Source organism: Idiotropiscis lumnitzeri, chromosome 14, assembly GCF_059441095.1.
Source record: "Idiotropiscis lumnitzeri isolate Australia: NSW breed Sydney's pygmy pipehorse chromosome 14, RoL_Ilum_1.0, whole genome shotgun sequence".
Lineage (NCBI taxonomy): Eukaryota > Metazoa > Chordata > Actinopteri > Syngnathiformes > Syngnathidae > Idiotropiscis > Idiotropiscis lumnitzeri.
In genome coordinates, this window is record NC_142404.1 from 11,100,265 (window position 1) to 11,122,966 (window position 22,702).

Sequence of the window (22,702 nt, forward strand, 5' to 3'; positions counted from 1 at the left end):
TAACGGGCCGCATTTGGCCCCCGGGCCGTAGTTTGGTCTAGCCCATGATCCCAGTTTCGCTGACCAACACGAAGTTGACAGGACGTATGAAAAAGTAATTAAGAACCCAAAATTGGATAAAAAGTTGTCCATTTTGGTTTCAAGCAGCCATTTTGTGTTAATTCCAAGGTTCCATTTTGATAAACCCTTACCAGGGAACTGTCCCATATGAGCCCCTTGTCGGAAGCAGCTATCCAAAACAAAATTATTTTCATATATTATGGAAAATTTAAAATAAATATGACTGTATATGCTGAGAAACTTTGGATTATGAACAATGGCCACACAGAACGTCGCTGGAGTGAGCGAGATTGTTTCTGCTCAAATGTCCTGTTTTCCTTATCCAATCAATGACGTCGTTGATCCAGTGGCAAATTTTATTACGATTGGGCACCAATTTTGCCATGAATGCAAAATGTATGCTATGTTCCAGCTGATCAGATCTGTGAAAGTCTAAATAATAATAATAATCATGATAATAACAATAATAAATAATACACCGATAATTCTTAAATACAGTACACACTTTTACAAAATTTTAAAGAGGAAGTCAACCCCAAAATTTTATTTTCTAGATTATGTTCTATGCAGGCCCACTAGTCAAAACACAGAATTCTGATTAATATTGTGTTTGCAGAATATGAGTTACCCAACAAAATCCCCTGTTTTTTAGCCATCTCACTAGGCGGCCATTTTGGCACTTTCAGTCGACTGAAAATGACATCACATTTGCTCAACTTCAGAAAAGAGATTGTGATTGGTCATGACCTGAGCAATTTTCAGTCGAAAGATTTGACAAAATGTGATGAAATATTTTGAATGATTTAAATTTGGCATTTTGACATCTAACTACATTGAACACAACTTAAAGTGCTACGAGGCAGCTAATGGAAAATAAGAAATATTCTTGTGAAATAATTTTAAAAACCTTATAGAACAGAATTAATCTTACAGAAACGTCACATTTGTACTTATAAAGAGTATAGGCCCTTGAGACAATAAATTACCTCCCACATGCCAACACATCAAGCTCTATTATTTGAAGATAAGTGTCTGCTGGCTGATCAGGCTCAGTGCTCAGCCATTGACTCAAGTACCCAATAATTTCCAAGCGCAACGATCACGGCGATAAATACTTTGCAATTTCAAGTCTCTCATCAGTGTCCCCGTACACGTCTAGACAAATGTGTCCTCTAATGCACTCAATGCTGATGTCAATTTGGTTTATTTGAATATGACATAAACATGCTTGTGGGGAGTTATGGCCTCTTTCCATGCTCGGCCCCCCTCCCCTTTTACTATTGGCCGGCGCTTCGATTCTCAGGCCTGCGTGCCTAAAAGCGGGCTGACACATCGAGAGGACTGAGAGGCTGGCTGGAAAACTTTCGATCCTCCCGCTTGTCAGCGGAGGCCGTCACGGAAGAGGAGTGGACAAAGTTCACGCAGTCACTCACTCATCTCTGCTCTGCGTGTGTGCGAGACTCTTTCCTGCTCTCTTCCTTGCTTTATTGATGGATGCCATCATGACTCGGGTAAGTCGTTTCTGTGCCTGCATGCGTGAAAAAAGAAACACTGAGTCATCATCAGGTCGGGCTGGGTCGTGTTTACGGATTCTTTGGTGTTTTTTTTTTTTTTTTGATCGGAACGCTTTCCCAAAGGGACGGGGGATGACGAAGCGGGAAAGGCCGACGGGGGGGATTTTGGAGCATCAAAGTGAGATGGAACTTTTCCACAGCGTCAAAGCATCAATTTGCAGAGCAGCCTGCTTGTTAAAAAGAGCACACGCGGTCATTTCCCGTATGGAATGGAGCTTGTAAATATGTGAAGGCTTCCCCTTCTGTTAGTGGCCACTATAAAAGTTCCTTTATGGCTTTTATACAAGAGCCACAAAGCAGCCTTTCAAGCATTGCTGACCTGCTAAATGCTGCTCACTGATAACACACTTTTGATTGACACCGAGAGGGATGCCTTAATTATTCCTTACATGCATCCTACGACTTATAAGCTTGACGTGAAGACAAGTGGGACGTCGTGGTTGGTACGCGTGCTTTGTCTCGCTAATTGGTTACTTATCTGGTTTCGGTAAGGAGGAATGTTTGACATCTTCCCACGAGAGTGTGTTGTTGCCTTTGATGGCCTCGGGGACTGGTGTTGCTATGGAAACTCATGCAGGGGGGGTTAGATATTTGGGTTAGGTCAGAATTTGGGAAATCTGCAAGATTGTAGACCAGCGTAGGTGCCACGGAGGGGTAGTGGTTAGCACACGATTGAGGTTCTGGTTTTGAATCTCTGGTTCATTGAAGGCTCTTTAGGGGAGGTTGATATTCTATTCACTCGTCAAATCATGGCATTCTGATTAAGAATGCGTTTGTGGAATATGAGTTCAGCAGCAAAACCCACCCGTTTTTAGCCAATCAGGAGGCGGCCATTTTATCACTTCCGTCGACTGAAAAATGACATCATCGCTCACCTGTTTTGTGAAGTTGAGCCATGATTGGTCGTTATCGGACCACTGAGCGACTGTGATGTCATTTTCAGTCGACGCAAGTGACACTCAGAGGAGCAAAAACAAGTGAATTTTTCGGCTTAACTCATATTCCAAAAACAAAATCTCAATCAAAATGCCATGATTTGACTAGTGGGCCTGCATAGAACATATTTTTGTGAAGAAAATGTTTGGGTTGACTTCCCCTTTAAATCTCCTCTTATGTCATGGGTTAAATTGACCCATTTAAGTTAAATGTAGTTCAGTTGGTATTTGAACTTCACCTTGTACAGCCACGTGTAGTCAACAGCAGCCTCTGGGCTCAGCTTTACTATTGACCACATGTGGCAACATTGAGCAAAAATGAAATTCTCATTCGGCGATACTAATCACAATTCCGTGTTTAGATTGAACATATTACTATCGAAACCTTTTTTTGAGCTGCCTTCCCCTTTAAATTGTCCCGTGGTGAGAATGTGAACGGTAGCTTTCCTATATGTGCCCTGTGATTGGCTGTCTTTTTGCCAAGCGAGCCGGCTTCAGGCACGTTAATGATGACAAGCGCAACAGAAAATGAATGGATGGAAATTGATCAAACCGGACTGATGCATGTGATCAGAATCTAATTTATTTGTCTTTGGGCATAATGAAGTAGCATATGGCTCATTATGCAAGCTCATTTCCGAATGTCGCGTTCCAAGAATTTTTATGCTTGCGATCAAGAGGGCTTTTTGTTTAGTATTAGTGAGACAATTCAATAAGACGTATACTCTATTCTGTGCATTGGCGCTGTACAATATCCCCTCTTTGTTGCAAGGAATTAATTAGAAGGACCGATGACTCTTGCTGTTTCCAGCGCTTATTACAGTACTTTCCATTTAAACAAGATCGCTCAGAGTTATCGAATCAACAATGCAAAGAAATGAGCGACTTGAGGACTGCAATGTGGTTTAATGCTTCCCAGCATATTGTAGCAATCCACACAACGGCGCAAATGCCCCCGCCGGTGTCGGGAATGACCTCAGAGCTTTGTGATTGGATATTTAGAAAGTACTGCTCTGCTCTTGTCGGACCTATCCTTGCATGGTGCACTGGGCGCCACACACTTGAAGGTCACCTATAGACAGACATTCACATTCACACGTCTGGACAATTTAGGCTTCTCTAGTAACTATATTATATATCGAATACAACCTAATTTCTAAGGGTGCTTTAAATAAACTAAAGTCTCCCAACCAACTGAAATGAATCAAATTTCAGCCTTGACGCATAATTACCGTCTAATTTATTGTGATATTGATTAAATTCATTGTTCGCCCCTATTATAGAGTTTATACCTAATGGATATTATTATCGGAACCTTGTTAGATGACATGTATTTATGAATTCATTAGTTAACTGCTTATTACATTCAAGGTTTTATAATTGTGATTGAAATACTTTGAATTTACTTGTAATTCTTTTTTTTTTTTTTTTTTTTTGTTATTAGTTGTGCTGTGGCATTATTTGCCAGCATTCACTCAAATCCTGTCCTGTACTTGCAGTTGGGGCGTTCCATAGTTGTAGTAATTCAATGAGCCACATAGTGGTGCACTATGACTATTTTCCACATAGTTACCCTTGTTGATGTTTGCCTTTCTCCTCATTGAAGTATGTTGCTGTAACAACAACATGTTGGAAGTCTCATTGTTTAAAAAAAATGTTCCTTATGGTCTGCTGCACACGTGGTGTTTTCCTACTGCTGGCACGTGTCGGGTCACACAGAGGAAGTTGATGCTGTTGACCTCAACCACACACAAGGAATGCAGACAGAGAAGGCAAACATTGTGCTTGGACACAAAATTAGGAATGTAACCTTTTTCAGATGAGGTGTTATGATCATTTTTGCATTGATAGTTTTGTGCTTGCAAAAGAGGAGAAACAGAATATATGCAGTGAGTGCAAGTGGAGTCATCAGACTAACACGACGACGCCGGTGCCCTTCATACTGAACACTGAGTGACCTCGTCATCCCAAATATATAAATACACGTATATATTGTTCACAGTTACTTGAGAGAGGGCGTTGAAAAAATAACTGCGTAATGAGCCTCATGCTGCTTCACCTGTAGACATTATTGTGTTTTTAGCTACAACACTTCCGTGTCTTGTTTGTCTTTTTTTCCTGTTTATTTTTTGCGCTTCAGAATTATCTGCACCGTCATGAAATGTGTGTTGTTGTTTGCCGAATCTTTGTTTTTAACTCTATTCCCATATCACGACTTAAGCTTGCAATTTGAAAGCATAATGTCCCCATGTCTTGTTTTGAGCTCGCTGGAGGTAAAAATTCCTGGTATGCACCTGCGCCTACATTCAAGTTGTTTTGGCGCTACTTTCCTTGTTCATAACGCTTCCGTTCCACGACTACCACGAAATGTTTGAGGCAACTGCCGAAGTCGTTTGCTTTCAACAAAGGAAACGCCCACAAGCAAAATACATCTGTTGTATGCTTAATGGCGGTTCTTGTAGCAGCTTCTTTATCCAGATATGAACCAACATTAAAAAAAAAACAACAAAAAAAAACTCCACAGTAATTTTTTTTTCAGCTGCTTTTCTCGTCTTTTGTCCAACGCTCCCAAAAGGTTTTTGGGAAATAGTAGTTGATTTTTGTGCTTTGCTTGTTACTTGTAATCATTGCATACACCTTTTTTTCATCGTGGCGCCACACTTGTATGTTTTTCCCCAAGTTTTCTCTTCCTTGTTCCATATCAAAAACCTTTAGAAGGTTTTGTGGAAATAAAATAGATTTTTTTCTTTTCAAACTACATATAACTTGAAACCATCATATGCACTGTTGGCCAAATCTGGGCCACAATTGTATGTTTGCCCCTACTTTTGTCATTCTTGGTCCTTTCTGCAAACCTTCAAGAGGTTTTTGTGGAAATAAATGTTGTTTTAGCTATGTTTTAACTTCTTTGCAAAATTTTGGAATTTGTCCTTAATTTTCTAAGCATTGGGTCCATGGCACAAAATTTTTTTTTTTTTTTTTTAAATTGTACTTTTTTTTTTTAACCAAATCTGCACCAAAATGTTGTTTTCCCCCAACTTTTCTCATATCACAACACTCAAAACATTTTATAGAATTTTTTTATTTATTTATTTTTTTAAATTGTAGATTTTTTTAATCAAATCTGCACGACAATCTTAGGTTTTTCCCCAACTTTTCTCATATCACGACACTCCAAAACGCTTCGTAGAATTTTTTTTTTCATTTTTCGCTACGCTTATAACCATTTTATACAGTACACTTTTATACAAGTCTGCACCACAATTATATGTTCTTCCCTTACTTTTCTCTTTTAGAAAATTGTACTTGTTTGTTTAATGATTCCGCTATGTTTCATGCAAGTGGTTGAAAAGATTTAGCAACTTCTAGCAACTAACCATGCAAGCATAACATCCCCGTTGGCGGCAACAATGAGGCACGCCGGTCAGGAAGCAGCAAGTGTGCGTCTAATCTGAGCATTGCGTCGGGCTGCACATCAGGGTACATTTGTCGCTCTAATGAAGCGCTTTGCCGGGCTAAAGCCGTAAATCACATTACAGGCCTGAGCAGGCCGCGGCGGAGCGTGGCGGCTTCACGGAGCACCAGCAGGCCCGCGCGTTGGACACGGCCGTGCTCATTACCCGAAATGACGTTAGGTGTCTTCCCCGGGAAAAAAAAAAATTCAGCAGCGAAGCTCCCTCTATGCTTTGTGGCCGTCATTAAACGCTGATAAAAGTCCGTGTCCAAGCGGATTAGAAAGTGCTTGAGCGAGAAATTGTCTCCCTATCTTTTGACATTGTCGTCGTTTCATCTCTAAACGTGCCATTACTTGCTAATCAAATCAACGCGCCAGTGATAAGTTCATTTCTTGACAAAGCCCCACGCCTTTTCAGCGAGCGGTGCGTCACCGCTGCAATGGCAGTCACGCTTAATTGGACGTCAAAACGTGTTAGCATTATGACTGGATCTTATACCCTCATTTAAGCAAAAAATAATTTGACCTTAATATAGTAGAATCAAAATTTAGCCGCATTTCTTTTGTATATTTTCGACACAGAAACGGCCGTGCTTGGCCCTGAGTGGTTGCCTTTCCATTACTTTTTCAGTGTTGTGCGATTACAATACAACCACTTTGCAGAACCTTGTTGGAGGTTGTTCTGGTTCGCAGGCTGACATTGCTGTCGTCTGGTTTTAAAGAAAGACAGACAGTCATAGAAATACAGTATGTACACGAATCATAACACTGAGGTGGAGCTACGGGGCACTTAAGATAATTGAATTTTGGGTATTTTCTGATTTTTGGGAATTTTTTTCGGACCCCCTTAGGTATCCTTAAAAAAAAAAATCCTCGCCCCGCCAGCAACACATAACTGTATTTTACAACATTACGTAACTATCTTTACAATTTCACATGTATTAATGAATGAAATAGTGAAAATTGGGGTATAATAAAAATTGAAATATTTTTTTTTTTATTTATTTTGGACATTATAGACTCATGTCATAAGTGCCAGTCTACCTCAGCGGCCTTTGTACGCACTATTATTGCTCATGTTGGTCTCCCAGAACTAATTTTCATTTGAATTTCACGCAGCTTTTTAATATCAACTGCAACTGTGTGTGGGTGTGTGTGTGTGTGCATGTGCTTCTGTTTTGCACCAGAAGAAGAGTCACTCAGGGGACACGGCTTGAGTGACAGGGGGCCGCGGTACACGGAAAGCTGACGGCACCTCCACTTGAGGGCCGACTGGGATGTGGCAGATGATGTCATGTCATGTCAGCTTTGACTTGGTGTCTATCACGGGAGAGAGCAGCTGGAGCTTCATGTTGCAAGTCACTCGCCTTGTCTTTCCAAGCTATTTGTCTCGCTTGTTAGGCTGCTCCACATTGTGTTTTGGATTTGTTGGACATCGCAGTCTTTGCCGAGTGGATCCCCAGGGAGGTTTGTCCGACTTTCGACATGATTCAGGTTCTTGTCCCGCCGTCCCTGGTGAGTAACACAACATTGCGGAGCATTTACAGACACAAGCAAAAACACCTTCCTCTTGTGTCTCAGTCTATAATCGCACTCCACAGTATCCATTTTGCTAAAGCATCCCTTAGTTTCTTCTCAAATAAAAGCCCAAATAAGATGGCTCTGCTCTAGCTCAAGTACGCATTCTCCAATTTTCTGCAGCAGCCCATGATCTCCTCTTGAATTTATTGTAAAACTCAAATAAATACACATGCTAATGTTAGCTTAGCCTGTGGTTGTGCCTTCGATCTCGACGCAGTACTGTAGTCTATAATTTATTTAATTTATTTATAATAATATTTCTTCAGTCTGTCCTTGAAATTTTTTTTTTAAATATTAAAAATAAACACACATGCTCACATAATTGTACCCTGTTGCTGTGCCATAGCTGTAGACACTTCAGTATCCTAGTCCACAGTCTCCACTATGCTACAGAATCCCTTAGTCTCCTCTTGAATAGAATCCAAAATCAGAATAATAAATGCCCATGCCAACGTTAGCTTACCCTGTGGCTGTGCCTTACCTTTTGACATTGCAATGGGCGGGCTACTCCCACAAGTCCCGATATCCATACCTATGTAATGTTGCACTTACGTTAAGTACGTACCATCCAAATTGGGTCTTTTTCAGGGATATCCCTACTTATTTCAGCAAGACGATACCAAGCCACATTCTGCAAAAGTACTAGTACTAAATCTGTCTGCCAGCAGTCCTGACCTGCTTCGTTGAAATTTGGTGGTGCATTATGAAGGACAAAAGATAACAATTGAAATGTGTTGCAGGCAAAATGAGCTTTAAAACCAACCAAAAATATTTTAAAAAAAGTTTTATCAGCTTGAACATTACATATCTTGTCTTTGCAGTGGACTTAATAGGACAAAATATTTGCAAATCATCCTCTTGTTTTTATGATCTACACAATTCATCGGGAATTGGGGTTCGTAAAATAGTATTCTGCGGTTTGCTTTTAACTTTGTAGTTGGAGTCTCTCTTTATTCACTGCGCAGATCCGAGGGGAATTTTTGTCCTCATCTCTGTTGGAGTCTGTCGTGATTCACACGGCATTGCATTGTTAGACGAGGGTCAAAGGGACACCCATGGACCCACACAAAGGAAAGCATGACACTGATATGGGCTGATATCGCAGAAATGTACCTGTGAGCTCATGGGCTGGGCAACTCTCTTCCTCACTCTCGCTCACTTTCTCTCATACACACACACACACGCGCGCACGCACACACACACACACCGCACACGCTCCTCTTCCAGTGCCGGCCATCCCTCCGGCTGTAGGTGGAGCTGCAGCTTTCCTGGAATTGTCGGGCAACTTTTCCTGTTGTGCTGGCTCCAGTCTCGCTCAATCAGTTCTGCGGTGGGATTCAGGGGAATGTCGGTCTCGGGAATCACAGTCGTGTTTCCTAGTTTGCCAACGATGCCGCCGCCGCCGCTCTGGTGGATGTGATTTTTCTTTCTTTTTTTTTTCGGTCAAGGGTCTTCTTCCTTCTGCAGAAATGAATCGGCGGTGCAAAGCGTGGCGGAATCCATCGGTGGGTCAATTGGAATAATATTGCATGGATTTGTGGCTATTTTAGAAATTTTCATAATGCTTTATTATTGTCTGTATTTAAGGCAGCGGAAAACTGTTTGACAAAACACAGTTGTTTGATTATTTTTCTTTTTGTAAAACTTAGATTGAAGTTATAGATTGGATGGCATGTCAACCTGAGCTTCAGCTTCCACTGGACGCAAGAAAGTGACATCACCGTCATAACAGTCACACACTTGTCCGCTACGGCGCCTGTGGGGGTGTGTGTGTGTGTGTGTGTGTGTGGGAGGGTTAAAGAAACCAACATGCTCAGAGGTAATTGCTGTCTCCTTCCCCGATAACAAGCTTTCGCCTTCTTCACACATAATGAGCGTGTATTGTCAAGGAATCACCTCGGTGGAATGGGGGTGTGAATGGTGGAAGGTCAGAGGGTGCGCTATGTCCACTCACAGCTGGGGTGTCTGACCCGGCCCGGGAACAAAGGCTTCAGTGTGTGTGATAGTGTGGAGCGCACGGAGGCCCAAGACTTCAGCAAAGCGGGCCAATCCGCTTCTGCTTGACTGAGCTGTCAGTCCTCACTGCAGCATATGGAGAAGGGTTAGAGGGGTGAAAGTACTTTATCTAGGCCAAATTAAAAGGCTGATGATACAGTTAAGCGGCAAAAGGGGAGCTGTGCCCTCGTATTGTGGTGTTAGACACTGGCGGGACAATCCAATGCAATTGCTATGATCAGAATTGTACTTTAAAAAAAAAAAAGGTAATAATGCTCAATTGCCTGTTGTTCTTTTTTCAGCGAAACATACTCACTTCATAATATTTTTTCAGTCTAATATACGTCAGTAAGGTAACCGTTGTTTTTAAGAAACACCTCTTCGTATGATCTCTTTATTAGAATATATTATAATAATAATACATTTATAATATGATTATTTGTCTAGTTAGTAGAATAAAGAGCTAAAAATAATTCCCTAATACTTTATAATAATAAATAATTAAATGAAGAGCATAAATAAAATGTAGAAAAATACACATTTTGCACTATCCGTGCATTCATCCATACGACTGACTGAGATTAGACACAACCGATGACAGGGCACAATCATTCACACTCACATTTTCAATTATGGAATTTTTTTAGTTTACGATGAATGTTTTGTGTGTCTGCAAAAAAAAATAAACAACAACAACACTGGAAGAACATGCAAACTTCACACAGGCCAAAGCACAGATTTGAACCGTCACTTCGGAACTGTGAGCCAAATGTAGCGACCACTACCTTATTGTCCCACCGCTGCATATTTTACATTTATCAAGCAGTTCAGGCCACTCTAAAAATGTATTAATTAAGAATAATTTGGAAAATTAATGTTGCATGAGGCGGTTGTGGTTGACAGTGGGGTAGGAATGCATTGCAAATTACATTCCCAATAATGAACTTATTGTGAAATCGATGGCAGATGTTTGTACTACATCAATTCCTTCAAAATGAGATTTCAGTTTTCTGGTTACCTGTATGATGCAAACTTCCGCAACACTGCAAAGCGCAACCACGATAACAACAATGCATACAAAAATAATCATATCTGACGTTTAAAGTTTTAAATATATGCTTTCCCACGCTGTAACTGCATGTGTGCAGATAGCTGAGCGGCTTCCCTGGATTTCGCTGCCCTCTCCGCTTAGTTTGGCCTGAAGATGGAAACACTGGAGTCCGAGCTGACATGCCCAATTTGTCTGGAGCTCTTTGAGGACCCGCTTCTCCTGCCCTGCGCTCACAGCCTTTGTTCCAACTGCGCCCACCGCATCCTGGTGTCGCACTGCACCCCCAACGAGCCCGTCCAGTCCATCCGAGCCTTCCAGTGCCCGACCTGCCGCTATGTCATCAACCTCAACCAGCGAGGCCTAGAGGGACTCAAGCGCAACGTCACCCTGCAGAACATCATCGACCGCTACCAGAAGGCTTCCCTCAGCGGACCCAACTCACCCAGTCAGCCCCGGCGGGAGCGAGCCGCCCCCGACGGCGGCGCCATGACGCAGCCCGGAGAGCGGGTGCCGTGTCAATTCTGCGAGCAGGAGCCGCCGCAGTACGCCGTGAAGACCTGCGTCACCTGCGAGGTGTCCTATTGCGACGACTGCCTAAAAGCCACCCACCCCAATAAGAAGCCCTTTACGGGCCATCGCCTCGTTGAGCCCCTGCTGGACTCCCACATGCGAGGGGTCATGTGCGTGGAGCACGAGGAGGAGAAGGTCAACATGTACTGTTTGACGGATGAGCAGTTGATCTGCGCCTTGTGCAAGCTGGTCGGACGGCACCGGGACCACCAAGTTGCCGGTCTGGGCGACCGATACGACAAACTGAAGGTGAGACCTCTTTTAATAACACAATCTGTCACCTTACTGCTGTTTTTTTTTTGTTTTTTTTGTTTTTTTTGCCGCGCAAAGTTACTTTTACAGATCACATTCAAATTTTGTAATAAGCGCTTCCTGTGTTTGCATTATGGTAAAAAAAAATTGTATGTTTGTATGAGTATTACGTGAAGATATATATACAATTATTATGGTAAAAAGTTTTCAAAATATTTGGTACTGCCAGCCAAATATAGCACTTCCAAGGCAATCTGACGTTGTGTTTTCATGGTAAACTTTGCATGTTCATTGCAAAACTTTGTGGCAAAATATAATATTTGTGATGGTCAAGAATTTAAATGGGAAAATCCGTATACAGTTTGCATTATGATAATTCTGGTAAAATATGTTTTCATGGTAAAGTTTTCATTTTCATGGCTTAACGTGTTTATTTTCATGACAAATATTGTGCCAAAAAATTGCATTGCAAATATTATATTTAAATCGCAAATTATAGTGGTTAACTTGTGTGGAATAACAAATACTGTGTTTTAATGGAAACATATTGTCTTTTTAAATGGTGAGACACTGTATTATATATAATTATTATGGTGAAATATTTACATTTTATGGTAAAATGTTTTTTTTTCAAATATAGCACTTTCATGGTAAAAAGAAATATATATATATATATATATATATATATATACTAATATAATACAATACAATACAATACCCCCAAATCCCACTCGTTCTCTCTCTCTCTCTCTCTCTCTCTCTCTCTCTTTCTTGATATATTAGTGCTGATTACATTTCTGTAACTAATTAATCATGAACAAATTTCATAATAAATTGTAATTAATCACATTTTCAACTTATTTAATGAATGTAAAATCACCAAATGTGAAGTATATTTTAATTCAGTCTCTCTCTCTCTCTCTCTCTCTCTCTCTATATATATATATATATATATATATATATATACATATATATATATATATATATATATATATATATACATATATATAGATATATATATATATATATATATATATATATATATACATATATATATATATATATATATATATATATATATATCCGTAGCATTTCAGATTTGTGCCATGTTTGCAGTTTGTTGTGGTAGGACTTGCCATCTTTTCCGAATGTGTCACTTGACTATGAGGCTCAGCTGTCAGCTGGAAGAGCTGATGCACTCCCAGTGATGCAAACGCTCTTAGGGAATAGTTTTTAAATGTCAAATCTTCACACACTCACCAGACACTTCATTAGGTATGCCTGCGTCTAATAAGATCAACTACATGATCTGGAGAAAAACATTTCTGCCTATAAAGCGATAACAATGCTTATTTTTGAAGAACACTGTCAGAGAGGTATGGAACTTTTATGTAGATCATTAGAGTGTTCAGGTGTCCCTCATGTTGAGGCCAGTGTATGTTTACTATTCTCTCTGCTGTGCTCAAATCTATCATTTAATGTTGACATTGGCAACAAAAAAAAAGAAAAAAAAAATTCCCATGTTGATATGAGATAAGATTCCAGAGCAGGACGGCGACACGTTGGGCCACATAGGAAGAAGGAAGGAAGACTAGTCGCGGTGAAGGTGTGGATCACAAAGTGTTGGCTTGGAAAAAGATTCTTTCCGCTCATCAGGATGAAATGACTTTAGGAAAAGAGATGTCCAGGTCAGGCGGCTGTTCAAACAAAACGAAGGAATTGCATTAGCGGGAGAGGACGTATCGGAGGCTCGAGAGGAAGAGGAAATGCTTGGCCGCAATCTATCTGCCATGTTTTTCTATTGGCTGCCCTTCTTTCTGTTTATTTGAATTGTGTGATACTTCCATTTGACATTTCGGCTCTGATGTTGGAAACAATCAGCATCACTTTGATGGATATTGTTATTTTGCCCATGTTCACCTTTTCTACCTGCAGCTCAGGGTTTTAAATAGCTTTTAGCCTCTTTCCCGTCTTGCGCATGAATAAATCATATGTTTTGAATATAAAAACTATTTTAGCTCACTCTCACCGGCACTCGCCGTATCAGGGCATAATGTGCATTTCAGGTTTGCTCTTTTTTTTCCCCCCAGGTTTCTCCACATATTCATTTTCTGCAGCATGCTTTCAAATAAAATTAGCACACCTGCACTAGCTAATGGTAGCCAATGGAAAAATAATGTTCATTTTTGAATGACACTGTCACAGTGGCCTGTAGTTGGACATCTGGCGGCGTCCATTTTCTATAGTGCTTGTTCTCATCAGGGTCGCAGGTGACTTTGGGCGAGAGGCGTTGGACCTGTTGCCATTTCAGAGCACATAGAGTGGATATAAAAAGTGTACACACCCCTTTTCAAATGCCACGTTTTGTGATGGGGAAAAAAATTAATCCCACATAAACTCTAAAAATTGTATTACTGAATTTGTTTTAGTCTTTTTGATGGGGAAGTGAAAATGGTGTTTGTGTAACGGTGTACACCCTCGTGCAACTGGGAATGTGGCTGTCTTTAGAATTATCCAATTATTTCTATTGTTGTAGTAGGCTTTTATTGACATTTAATTTTTATTTTTGCTTTTTAACCCTGGCTTTTCATTGCAATTGTGCACAAATTATGGTGTACATTTTGTGATGCGGAATTATGCAGTTTTTATTTAACTTGTGTTGATTATAGTGGTCAACATGTGCAATATGATGTAGTTGCACTATATCATACTGAATATTTTAAGTCCATCATATTGCTGAATAAGGGCAAAATTCTTGATAATTTATAGTTGACATGTAGTTTTAATGATACTTTTTATGTAGAAAATCCCCTGAATGAAAAAAAAAGAAAGGAGTCAAACTGTCCCCATCCTAAGTATAACTGCTGTACAAGCGTCAAAATAAATTAAGCGCCTTATGTTAAAACATGGATGACAATCATTTGTAGCGATTACCGTCTGTGCCTGAGAGGTGAGTCTTTTCTCAAAAATGTGCATAATTTTGAAGTGTGTGTTGAGTTCAATTATTGTTCGTACTGTGCAGCCAGAATGGATGTGTGTAACTCCTCTTAGCACTACTTACCGTTTCCCAATCAAGAGTCGTCATCACACTTGACCTACTTGCAACACTGGTGACATCACACCCAAAAAAAACAAAAAAACACTGAAACAAACTCTAAAAAGTATACATATTGCGATAAATATAATATTTTTAATGACAAAGATAGCCGTGTATTTTATCATTAAATAAAGAGTATGCATATATATGAAGGCCTAGCATGCGTTTCCCCCGTATTTATCTTCAAATGCTTAAAACCAAACCCAATTCAAAATTTTTCTGTGACTAGTTTCATCTTCATCCTCAGGTGTCTATTTAAACACTTATCACTCCGTCTGCAAGTCGCACCTTATTACCATTTGAATCTTACTGTACAATATATCGCTCCATTTAATTTTATGTAATGACACATAATAAATCTTTAACTCAGCGGCGATAATGTTTCATAATGGGAGAGTCGTTATGGCAGCCAATTACAGCCAGAGATGAACTTGGAGACATAAGCCTTTGATCGGAGGCGGTGATTAACAGGGCCGGGGTTTGGTTAGACAGATGCTCGGCTAAGCTTCACGGCCTCAGCAGGCGGCGTGATGGCTTCTTTGGCACGCCGTGACGGCTGGAGGCCATCGTACCAATCGGCGGCCAAATGTGGTCATTCCTGTTCTCTCTCACTTAACTCCGCTCCAGCATTTATTACATTCAAAGCGTAGCGTGGGGCCCGTGTGTAATTAAATATTCTCTTTAATGCATTTTTGTTTCTGTGGCTTTTTTTCCCTCAGCATGCCTTGGACACCAACCTCAGCAATCTCATCAAGAGGACCAGTGAGTTGGAAACTCTGATGGGAAAACTCATCCAGACGTGCCAACACGTGGAGGTGAGGCTATTAACGCTTAGGAAATAGTGGCTGAAGGTGGCTTTACATCATCATCAAACGCTCATTAGCCTGTAAATCTATCATTATATCCACCAAGGGCTCAATGCTTGAGGTGAGAGGTTCATTTTCTGTCGCCGTTTGTCTGCCAGTCAGGAAGTTAGTCAGATGGCTTGTTATGCTGTTAGTCAGTCAGTAGTATGTAGTTATTCTGTTAGCTAGTTAGCCGGTCAGCCAGTCAGTTTCTCAGTCAGTCCGTTTGTATGATTGACTGTTATCCTGTGAAGCAGTCAGTCAACTATATTTTTACCCAGTTATTTTGTTGTTAAATACTCAGTATGTTACTCTGTATATTTGTGGCATTGTTGTGTCTACGGCTAGCTAGTTAGTCAATCAGTGAATCAGTCAGTTGGTCATTTAGTCATTCGGTTTGTTTGTAGGATTGTCTATTATTTTGTTAGCCATTCAGTCAGTCAACTAGTCAGTTAGCTGGTCGGTTTGTCGGTCGGTCTGTCTTTCCAGTTGTTTGTTAGACCCTGGTATTCTGTTAGTAAGTTAGTCAGTCAGTTTGTTGGTCTCTTAGTTGGTTGCTTGCTAGGTCAGTTATTTTGTTCATCAGTCAGTCCGTTTGTTTGTAAGTTTGTCCGTTATACTGTTAGGCAGTGAGTCAACTATATTTTCATCCAGTTGGTCAGTTATTTTGTTGTTAGATAGCCAGTATGTAAGACAATATTAATTAACAATCAATTCCAACCGACCCGCATAATTCTAAAAGCATCAGCACGCAATTTTGTTTGTATTAATGTCCCTTGTGTTTACCTGATTTTTTTTTTTGCTTCCCCGTAAAAAACAAATTGCTTATTTGTAGTCTAAGTGAGTCAACCCTCTTGTGTGGGATTTGTATAAGCTTAAACTACACTTTACTTGACGACACTCCATTATTGACCGGTGATTATCTGGACTTGTCTCCCGTGTCCAGATAAATGCATCCAGGCAAGAAAACAAGCTACTGGAGGAGTGTGACCTCCTGATCAATATCATACAGCAGAGAAGGCAAATCATCGGTACCAAGATAAAGGAGGGAAAGGTACTGTTTGTCACCTTTTATATCTCGATAACCTTGATAACCCTTGCCGCTGAGTCCCTGGAACTCAACAGAGGAGCTCATTCTTCCTGTTGGAATGCTGCAGTAAGGCATGCCGGGTGCTAGGTTGAAACCTTGAAAGCCTCAGACTTCACTTGTTGTCAATTAATATACTTTCATTATTTATATCCAATGGCAAAGATGGGTGAAAGATGGGGAATGGCTACAAAAGGCAAATAAAATACAATGGAGGCTGCAAGGTTGAACACAAATCTTTTCTGGGATGGAAATGCAACGGCTGAACACAATCCTGTCTGGGATGTTGGTCAACCTCACATTTGCAGAAATGAATTGGAAAAAATATGCAAAATAATTACAGGTGCAGAAAATGTTTCCGTTAACATTTTAGTATGCGTTACTATTAATTAGTTATTTCATCCATCAGTCAGTCTTTTAGTTCATGAGGGAATGAATGAATGTGTCAGTCATTCAGTCACCTTGATAAATCAAGTCAAATAATCAGAAAAGTAATCAAGTCAGTCATCTAGACAGTTATCAAATAATTAGTAAGATTGTGTATTATTATGTTAGTCAGTCAGTTATCAACTATAGTCAGTCAGTTTATTTGTGAGATTATCGGTTATTCAGTCAGTTAATTAGATAGTTAATTAGGTAGCTAATTATTAAATTATTGACCAAAAATTGTTTCATACTTTTTTGTAAATGGTTGAACCTTACGATTCTCGATCTTAATCATCACGCAAGTGATCTACAAAAGGCCCAAGAAAACTTTCTATTGTGTTCCATGGTACAGCTAAAATAATATTGAAGAATTTAGATTCTTTTTTTCATTCACATCTGGATATAGCAGTGATTTAAAAAAAAAAAAAAAAAAGAATTTTGACTTTTAGTAAATTAATTAAAAGCAAAATTCTTGCAGACTATCCTTTAACGTTCTCAGAACTTATGTGTTTTGAGTGTTATGAGCAGCTAGGGGTGAAATGGTTGAATTCTAAGTAGTCCAAAATTTGTGTATTCGACATTAGAGGTTCAACCACATGTAAATGACCACAATTATCACATGATTTAAACACATGGAAAATTATTATTTGTGCTTAAAATTCCTGTGAAATGTCCATGAACCACCGACCAAATTTTATCCAGTGCTATTTCATTTCCATTGTCGCTGAGTGGCCCTCATTTTTCACCAATGGATTCCCTTCGACCCGCCCAGACAGTGCGCCTGAGGAAGCTGGCCCAGCAAATCGGCAGCTGCAAGCAGTGCGTCGAAAGGTCCACCTCGCTCATCGCTCAGGCCGACCACACCCTGAAAGAGACGGAGCCCTCTCGCTTCCTTCAGTCGGCCAAAAGCATCTGTGAGAGGTCAGTGGACGCCAAGAACATCCCGGATGAAAGATTTGATGAAAATGTCAGTGGCTTATCTTACATTTTTTGACCTGCTTCAGAGTTTCCATGGCAACAGCGTCCTCTCAGATCTTGCTACCGGAAATAAATCTGAACGACACCTTTGATACGTTTGCTCTTGACTTCACAAGGGAGAAGAAAATGTTAGAGAGCTTGGATTATCTCACAGGTGAGTCTTTTTACTTTATCTTGCATCTAATGTTGAACCCTTATTCATTACTTTTTTTTTTTTACGTTACTGTTTTGTATGGTTGTAATAACACTTCAGATCAAAAGTGGTGTCTTGTTCAATTTTCATGATTTTTTTGGGGCTGTTTTTCATTCAACGAGTCGACACAAGGTAGTAGGACGTCATAGTAGTACGTAGAGCAACTAATGAAAGGCATGTACTGTTTCTGTTTTGTTTTTGTTTTTTTAATTCAACAAATGTGCCCCTATTTTTAAATATTTATTGATTGATATTTATCGATTGTGCTTTGATCCGCTTGAGTGTTGATTGCCTGATGTCGCTGTCATGCTTTTTGCTATTTTTTTTAGCAACTACTTATACGCTCTAATTGGGTTTCAATCCACTTCTGTGTGCCATGAAATAAAATAGTGTGCTCTCATTTTCTCATTTTTTTTAACCCAATAAGTAAATATTTAATGGGTTTTTTTGTGCGTGTGAAAATATATTTTTTTAAACAAAATTCAGTTAAAATTCAAATTCAGAGATACCGGCACATATTTTTTTATTGTGCACAGTTAGGTAGTGGTTAGCATGTCTGCCTCATAGTTCTGAGGTTCTGGGTTCAAAACCTTGGTTGTTTTCGCAGTGGATGGGTTGGTATGCTCCAGCTTCGTCCCACATAATTACGCTACCTTGTGGAGAAGCTGGTGAATTACAGTTTTACCAAATACCCCCCAAAAAATGTGTGGACAATAATGTTGAGAAAGTCAAATCAAAATGTTAGCTAGCGTGCATTGCAGTTGTCTACGCAACCATGCATCTCAAGCTCCATCATCACACTTCACTTTGCCAAGTGCTAAAAACAACACAAAAAAGGGTCATACGCGCAAAACAAAACATGTTTGTATCTGTGAGAATTTAGCTGGTGGGATTGTGACTACATCTGAATTACACTTGTTTGGCATTAAACAAATCACAAAGACCTGATGCTAATAAGCATGCGCTAATCCCCGCGACAAATTGTTTTTTGTTTGCTATTTATACCCCGGCGCAGTGCGAAGCCTTTGATGATAATCTCAGAAAAACATTTTTTCTTTTTTCTTTTTTTTTTTTGTCTTCTTCCTTGCTGCAGCGCCAAATCCGCCGGTAATCCGTGAGGAATTATGCACGGCTTCGTACGACACCATCACGGTTCACTGGACGTCAGACGACGAGTTCACCGTTTTGTCCTATGAACTCCAATACGCCATCTTCACCAGTCATGCCAATGTTGTCAGTAAGTTGGTTTTTTTTTTTTTTGTTTTTTTTTTTTTTTTTTGCTGGTCTTTGTCATCCTTTCGTTGTACTGTTGTTGTTAGCGTTCTCTTGATTGCTACAGAACTAAAGGTTAATAACAAATTGAATATTTGTGATTAAATGCCTCCTCTGAGTGAAAAAGCGGGAGGCCAACAGAGTGAAAATGTGACGAAAATGAGAAGTATGGTATTGCAAGATTGTTTTAGCAAAGCATCTTCTGCCTTCCTGGTGTTCTGCAGGTTTGTGCAATTCTGCGGACAGCTGGATGATCGTGCCAAACATCAAGCAAAATCACTACACGGTGCACGGGCTCCAATGCGGCACCAAGTATGTCTTCATCGTTAAAGCCATCAACCAGGCCGGAAACCGCAGCAGCGAACCAGGAAAGCTCAAGACCAACAGTAAGTCTCTTTTCCACACGTGTCTCCACAAAAGTCTCACAGAGCTTTGTCTTTTGTTTTGATCCCAGGTCAACCGTTCAAACTGGATCCTAAGTCCGCCCACCGGAAGTTGCGGGTGTCCCACGACAACCTGACGGTGGAGAGGGATGAGACGTCATCCAAGAAGAGTCACAGCCAAGACCGCTTCAGCAGCAACAGCAGCTACGGCGTCACCGGGAATGTTTACATCGACAGCGGCCGTCATTACTGGGAGGCTCTCATCGGAGGAAGCACATGGTGAATACTTTCAGCTTGTTTTCCTTGGAAAATCACCAAATTGATCATTTTGAATTCAATATTATGTGTTGGGATAATTAAGCAAAATACATATATTAGCGAACTTACCCTGTTGTTGTTGTGCCTTTGCTTTCAACACTGTAGCAGTTTTAGCCCACAATCTCTATTTTGCTGCTGCACTTCGTGCCCGAGCTGCCCTCAATCTCCTCTCAAATACGATTAGATTTGAAAATGTCAAAAATGAACACTCATGCTAACACTGCCTTACCCGGTTGCTTTGCCCTACCCTGGGACACTACGGTATTTTAGTCCACAGTTTCCAATTTGCTGCAGCTGTTCTTGCAGCGCTCTGTCTCCTCTCGAATAAAATAGAAATGCACATGGTAATATTAGCTGCCGCTGTTGCTGTGATTTAGCTCTCGACACTGTCGTATTACACTGTTAGTCCAAAGTCCTAACTTTGCTGCAGTGGCCCTTTGTCTCCTAAAATTCGCAAAATTAAATGCACACCCAAATATCATGCATGTCACTGGCCCATAGTTCTAAATGCTGCAGTATTGTAGTGCCCAATCTCCACTTTGCTGCAGTGGCCCTTAGTCTCAGCTCAGATAAAATCCCAAAACAGTGCAGCGTGGTTTTCCTGCAGTACTGTTTTGAAGTGGAAAACAAATCTGAAGCTCTGCCGTGGAAAAGCACAAGTGCTATTGTAGTGCACTTGATATAGTCATTCTTTTCTTTTCTCCCTCCAATCATGGAGGTTTGCAGTGGGTATTGCCTACAAGTCGGCACCAAAGCACGAGTGGGTGGGCAAGAACTCGGCCTCCTGGGTACTGTCCCGCTGTAACAACTCATGGGTGGCCCGTCACAACAGCAAGGAGACCACCTTGGAGCCCTCGCCCCACCTGCGCCGACTCGGCATTCTGCTGGACTACGACTCGGGCTTCCTGTCGTTCTATGATGCCGTGGGCTCGCAGCACTTGCACACGTTCGACATAGGCTTCGCACAGCCCGTCTGCCCCGTGTTCAACGTGTGGAACCGATGTCTGACAATCCTCACTGGACTGCCTATCCCGGACCACCTCGAGGGAAGCGAGTCCAGCAACTGACGTTTGTGTGGACTTTATTCCTCATCCAACCTTTTAATGAGTTTAACTTTCAACAATTTGCATTTTTTAAATGATTTTCAAGCATTTTACTTTGCACATTTATGTACATTATTCTGCTGGATTGTTTCAAAAGGAGATACCTACTGTTTTAAATTGCTAAAATATTTTAAATTGGTGGCTTTTTTTTTCTTTTTTTTTTTGCTTACCTAATCTTAATTTGTGCATTTGTATCCATATAATGTAAAAATTGTTTTTGATGAATCCTTGTGTTGTCCTAAAGTTTCTTAAGTGATAAATGTCTATTTTAATACTGTATGTGGTTGTAAACTTTCTAGCACTTTGAGTCGCAATAAAATGCATTTTGAAGCCACTTACAAACAATGCTTCATGCAAATGTGTTATTTTTTTCCATTTCAAGATGCTGTAAATTTTTCGCATTAGATTGTATGGGTATAAAATGGCCAATATAACACATTTATTAACCGTACTGTTACTGTTTTAACAAACATTTTAACATTCTTCTCTGACGAGTGTAAAAAGTAAAAAGTCACTGGTAATATTATGTCAAATCAATTCAACATTAAAGTCCCTGTAAGTGAAACTTAATCTCTTCAAAATTTGACAGAGGTTGATAATAACCCTGCCAAATTTGAATGATTGAAAAAAATCTCCAAGTATGAAAATCGAGCTGCTTCAAAATTATGAAAAAAAATCAAGCCGTAATCTCCACTCTCAAATCATGTGGAGGTGTCTGCCGAATCTGTGGAAACCACAGTGCACTGAAAAATGGGTGTTAACTTTTTTATGTCTGCCTCACATCACTACGCATACCGCCCGACACCGTCTTTCCACAGCACGACGAGAGGCACTACACACCAGATTGTTCGCGAGCTAACAAGCTTCTAGGGCTTGTCTGATTTATGTGATGGTTGTGCGGCAGGCTCATTCAACGGCACCAACTCCTCGCGTGGGAATTTAAATAACGGCACCAAGTTGTTCTGGAAATTGTGGCATCCGACGAAGATGCATAGCTCGCCAACTAGCTAACTGCCCATTGTCGTGGTTAAAATGGCCCCAGTAATCATAACAAAGTATTTTTGCCATTCCAAAAAAAATACAAAAAAATAAACGATGAAAAAGTGTTTGAGATCGCTCAATAATTTGCTAACTTTTAGAAGCTTGATGTGAGGCACGCTCATTAATATGATCGGTCTGTTGACCTTTTTGCACTAACTAAGACATAATCTCTGATTAAATCTTGGACAAACACTCATCATAATTGCAGTGCAAAAGAGGGGAGGGAATAAAAACTGAAAAGTGTGTGTGCACGTGTGTGTGCGCGTGCGTGTGTAACTTGATGTGATATGCTCTGACGTGTCTTTTTGTGCTAGTGTAACACGGCTTGAACTCTGCAGTGATTCCTTTCCATCAAAGCGGATAAACACTGAACTCCACGTGACCTCCCTACGAGACTCACAAGGTTGCCACCCGCATGCTATGAGTCACATCAACAAACGCTCCAGGCCTTTATCGATTAATTGCGAAAGCTATGCATATTTTCACT

General features: G+C 40.4%; 1 protein-coding gene across 1 annotated transcript; it reads left to right on the forward strand.

Annotated features, from left to right (window-relative positions):
- The first annotated feature begins 1,405 nt into the window (after nt 1-1,405).
- mid1 (midline 1) lies at nt 1,406-21,519 on the forward strand. Its single transcript, XM_088315672.1, has 10 exons — nt 1,406-1,571; nt 10,748-11,469; nt 15,289-15,384; nt 16,361-16,468; nt 17,700-17,848; nt 17,932-18,059; nt 19,192-19,335; nt 19,595-19,756; nt 19,825-20,032; nt 20,790-21,519. The coding sequence occupies exons 2-10, from the start codon at nt 10,804-10,806 to the stop codon at nt 21,136-21,138; spliced, it is 2,010 nt and encodes a 669-aa protein (XP_088171798.1). The 5' UTR covers nt 1,406-1,571; nt 10,748-10,803; the 3' UTR covers nt 21,139-21,519.
- Nucleotides 21,520-22,702: the final 1,183 nt, after the last annotated feature.

What these genes read in the sequence shown, in the direction of transcription:
- mid1 (XM_088315672.1), top strand. Translation starts at nt 10,804, where the DNA reads ATGGAAACACTGGAGTCCGAGCTGACATGCCCAATTTGTCTGGAGCTC. An exon ending in AGACGTGCCAACACGTGGAG is followed by an intron (nt 15,385 to 16,360) that starts GTGAGGCTATTA and finishes TCCCGTGTCCAG; the next exon opens with ATAAATGCATCCAGGCAAGA. An exon ending in CCAAGATAAAGGAGGGAAAG is followed by an intron (nt 16,469 to 17,699) that starts GTACTGTTTGTC and finishes CGACCCGCCCAG; the next exon opens with ACAGTGCGCCTGAGGAAGCT.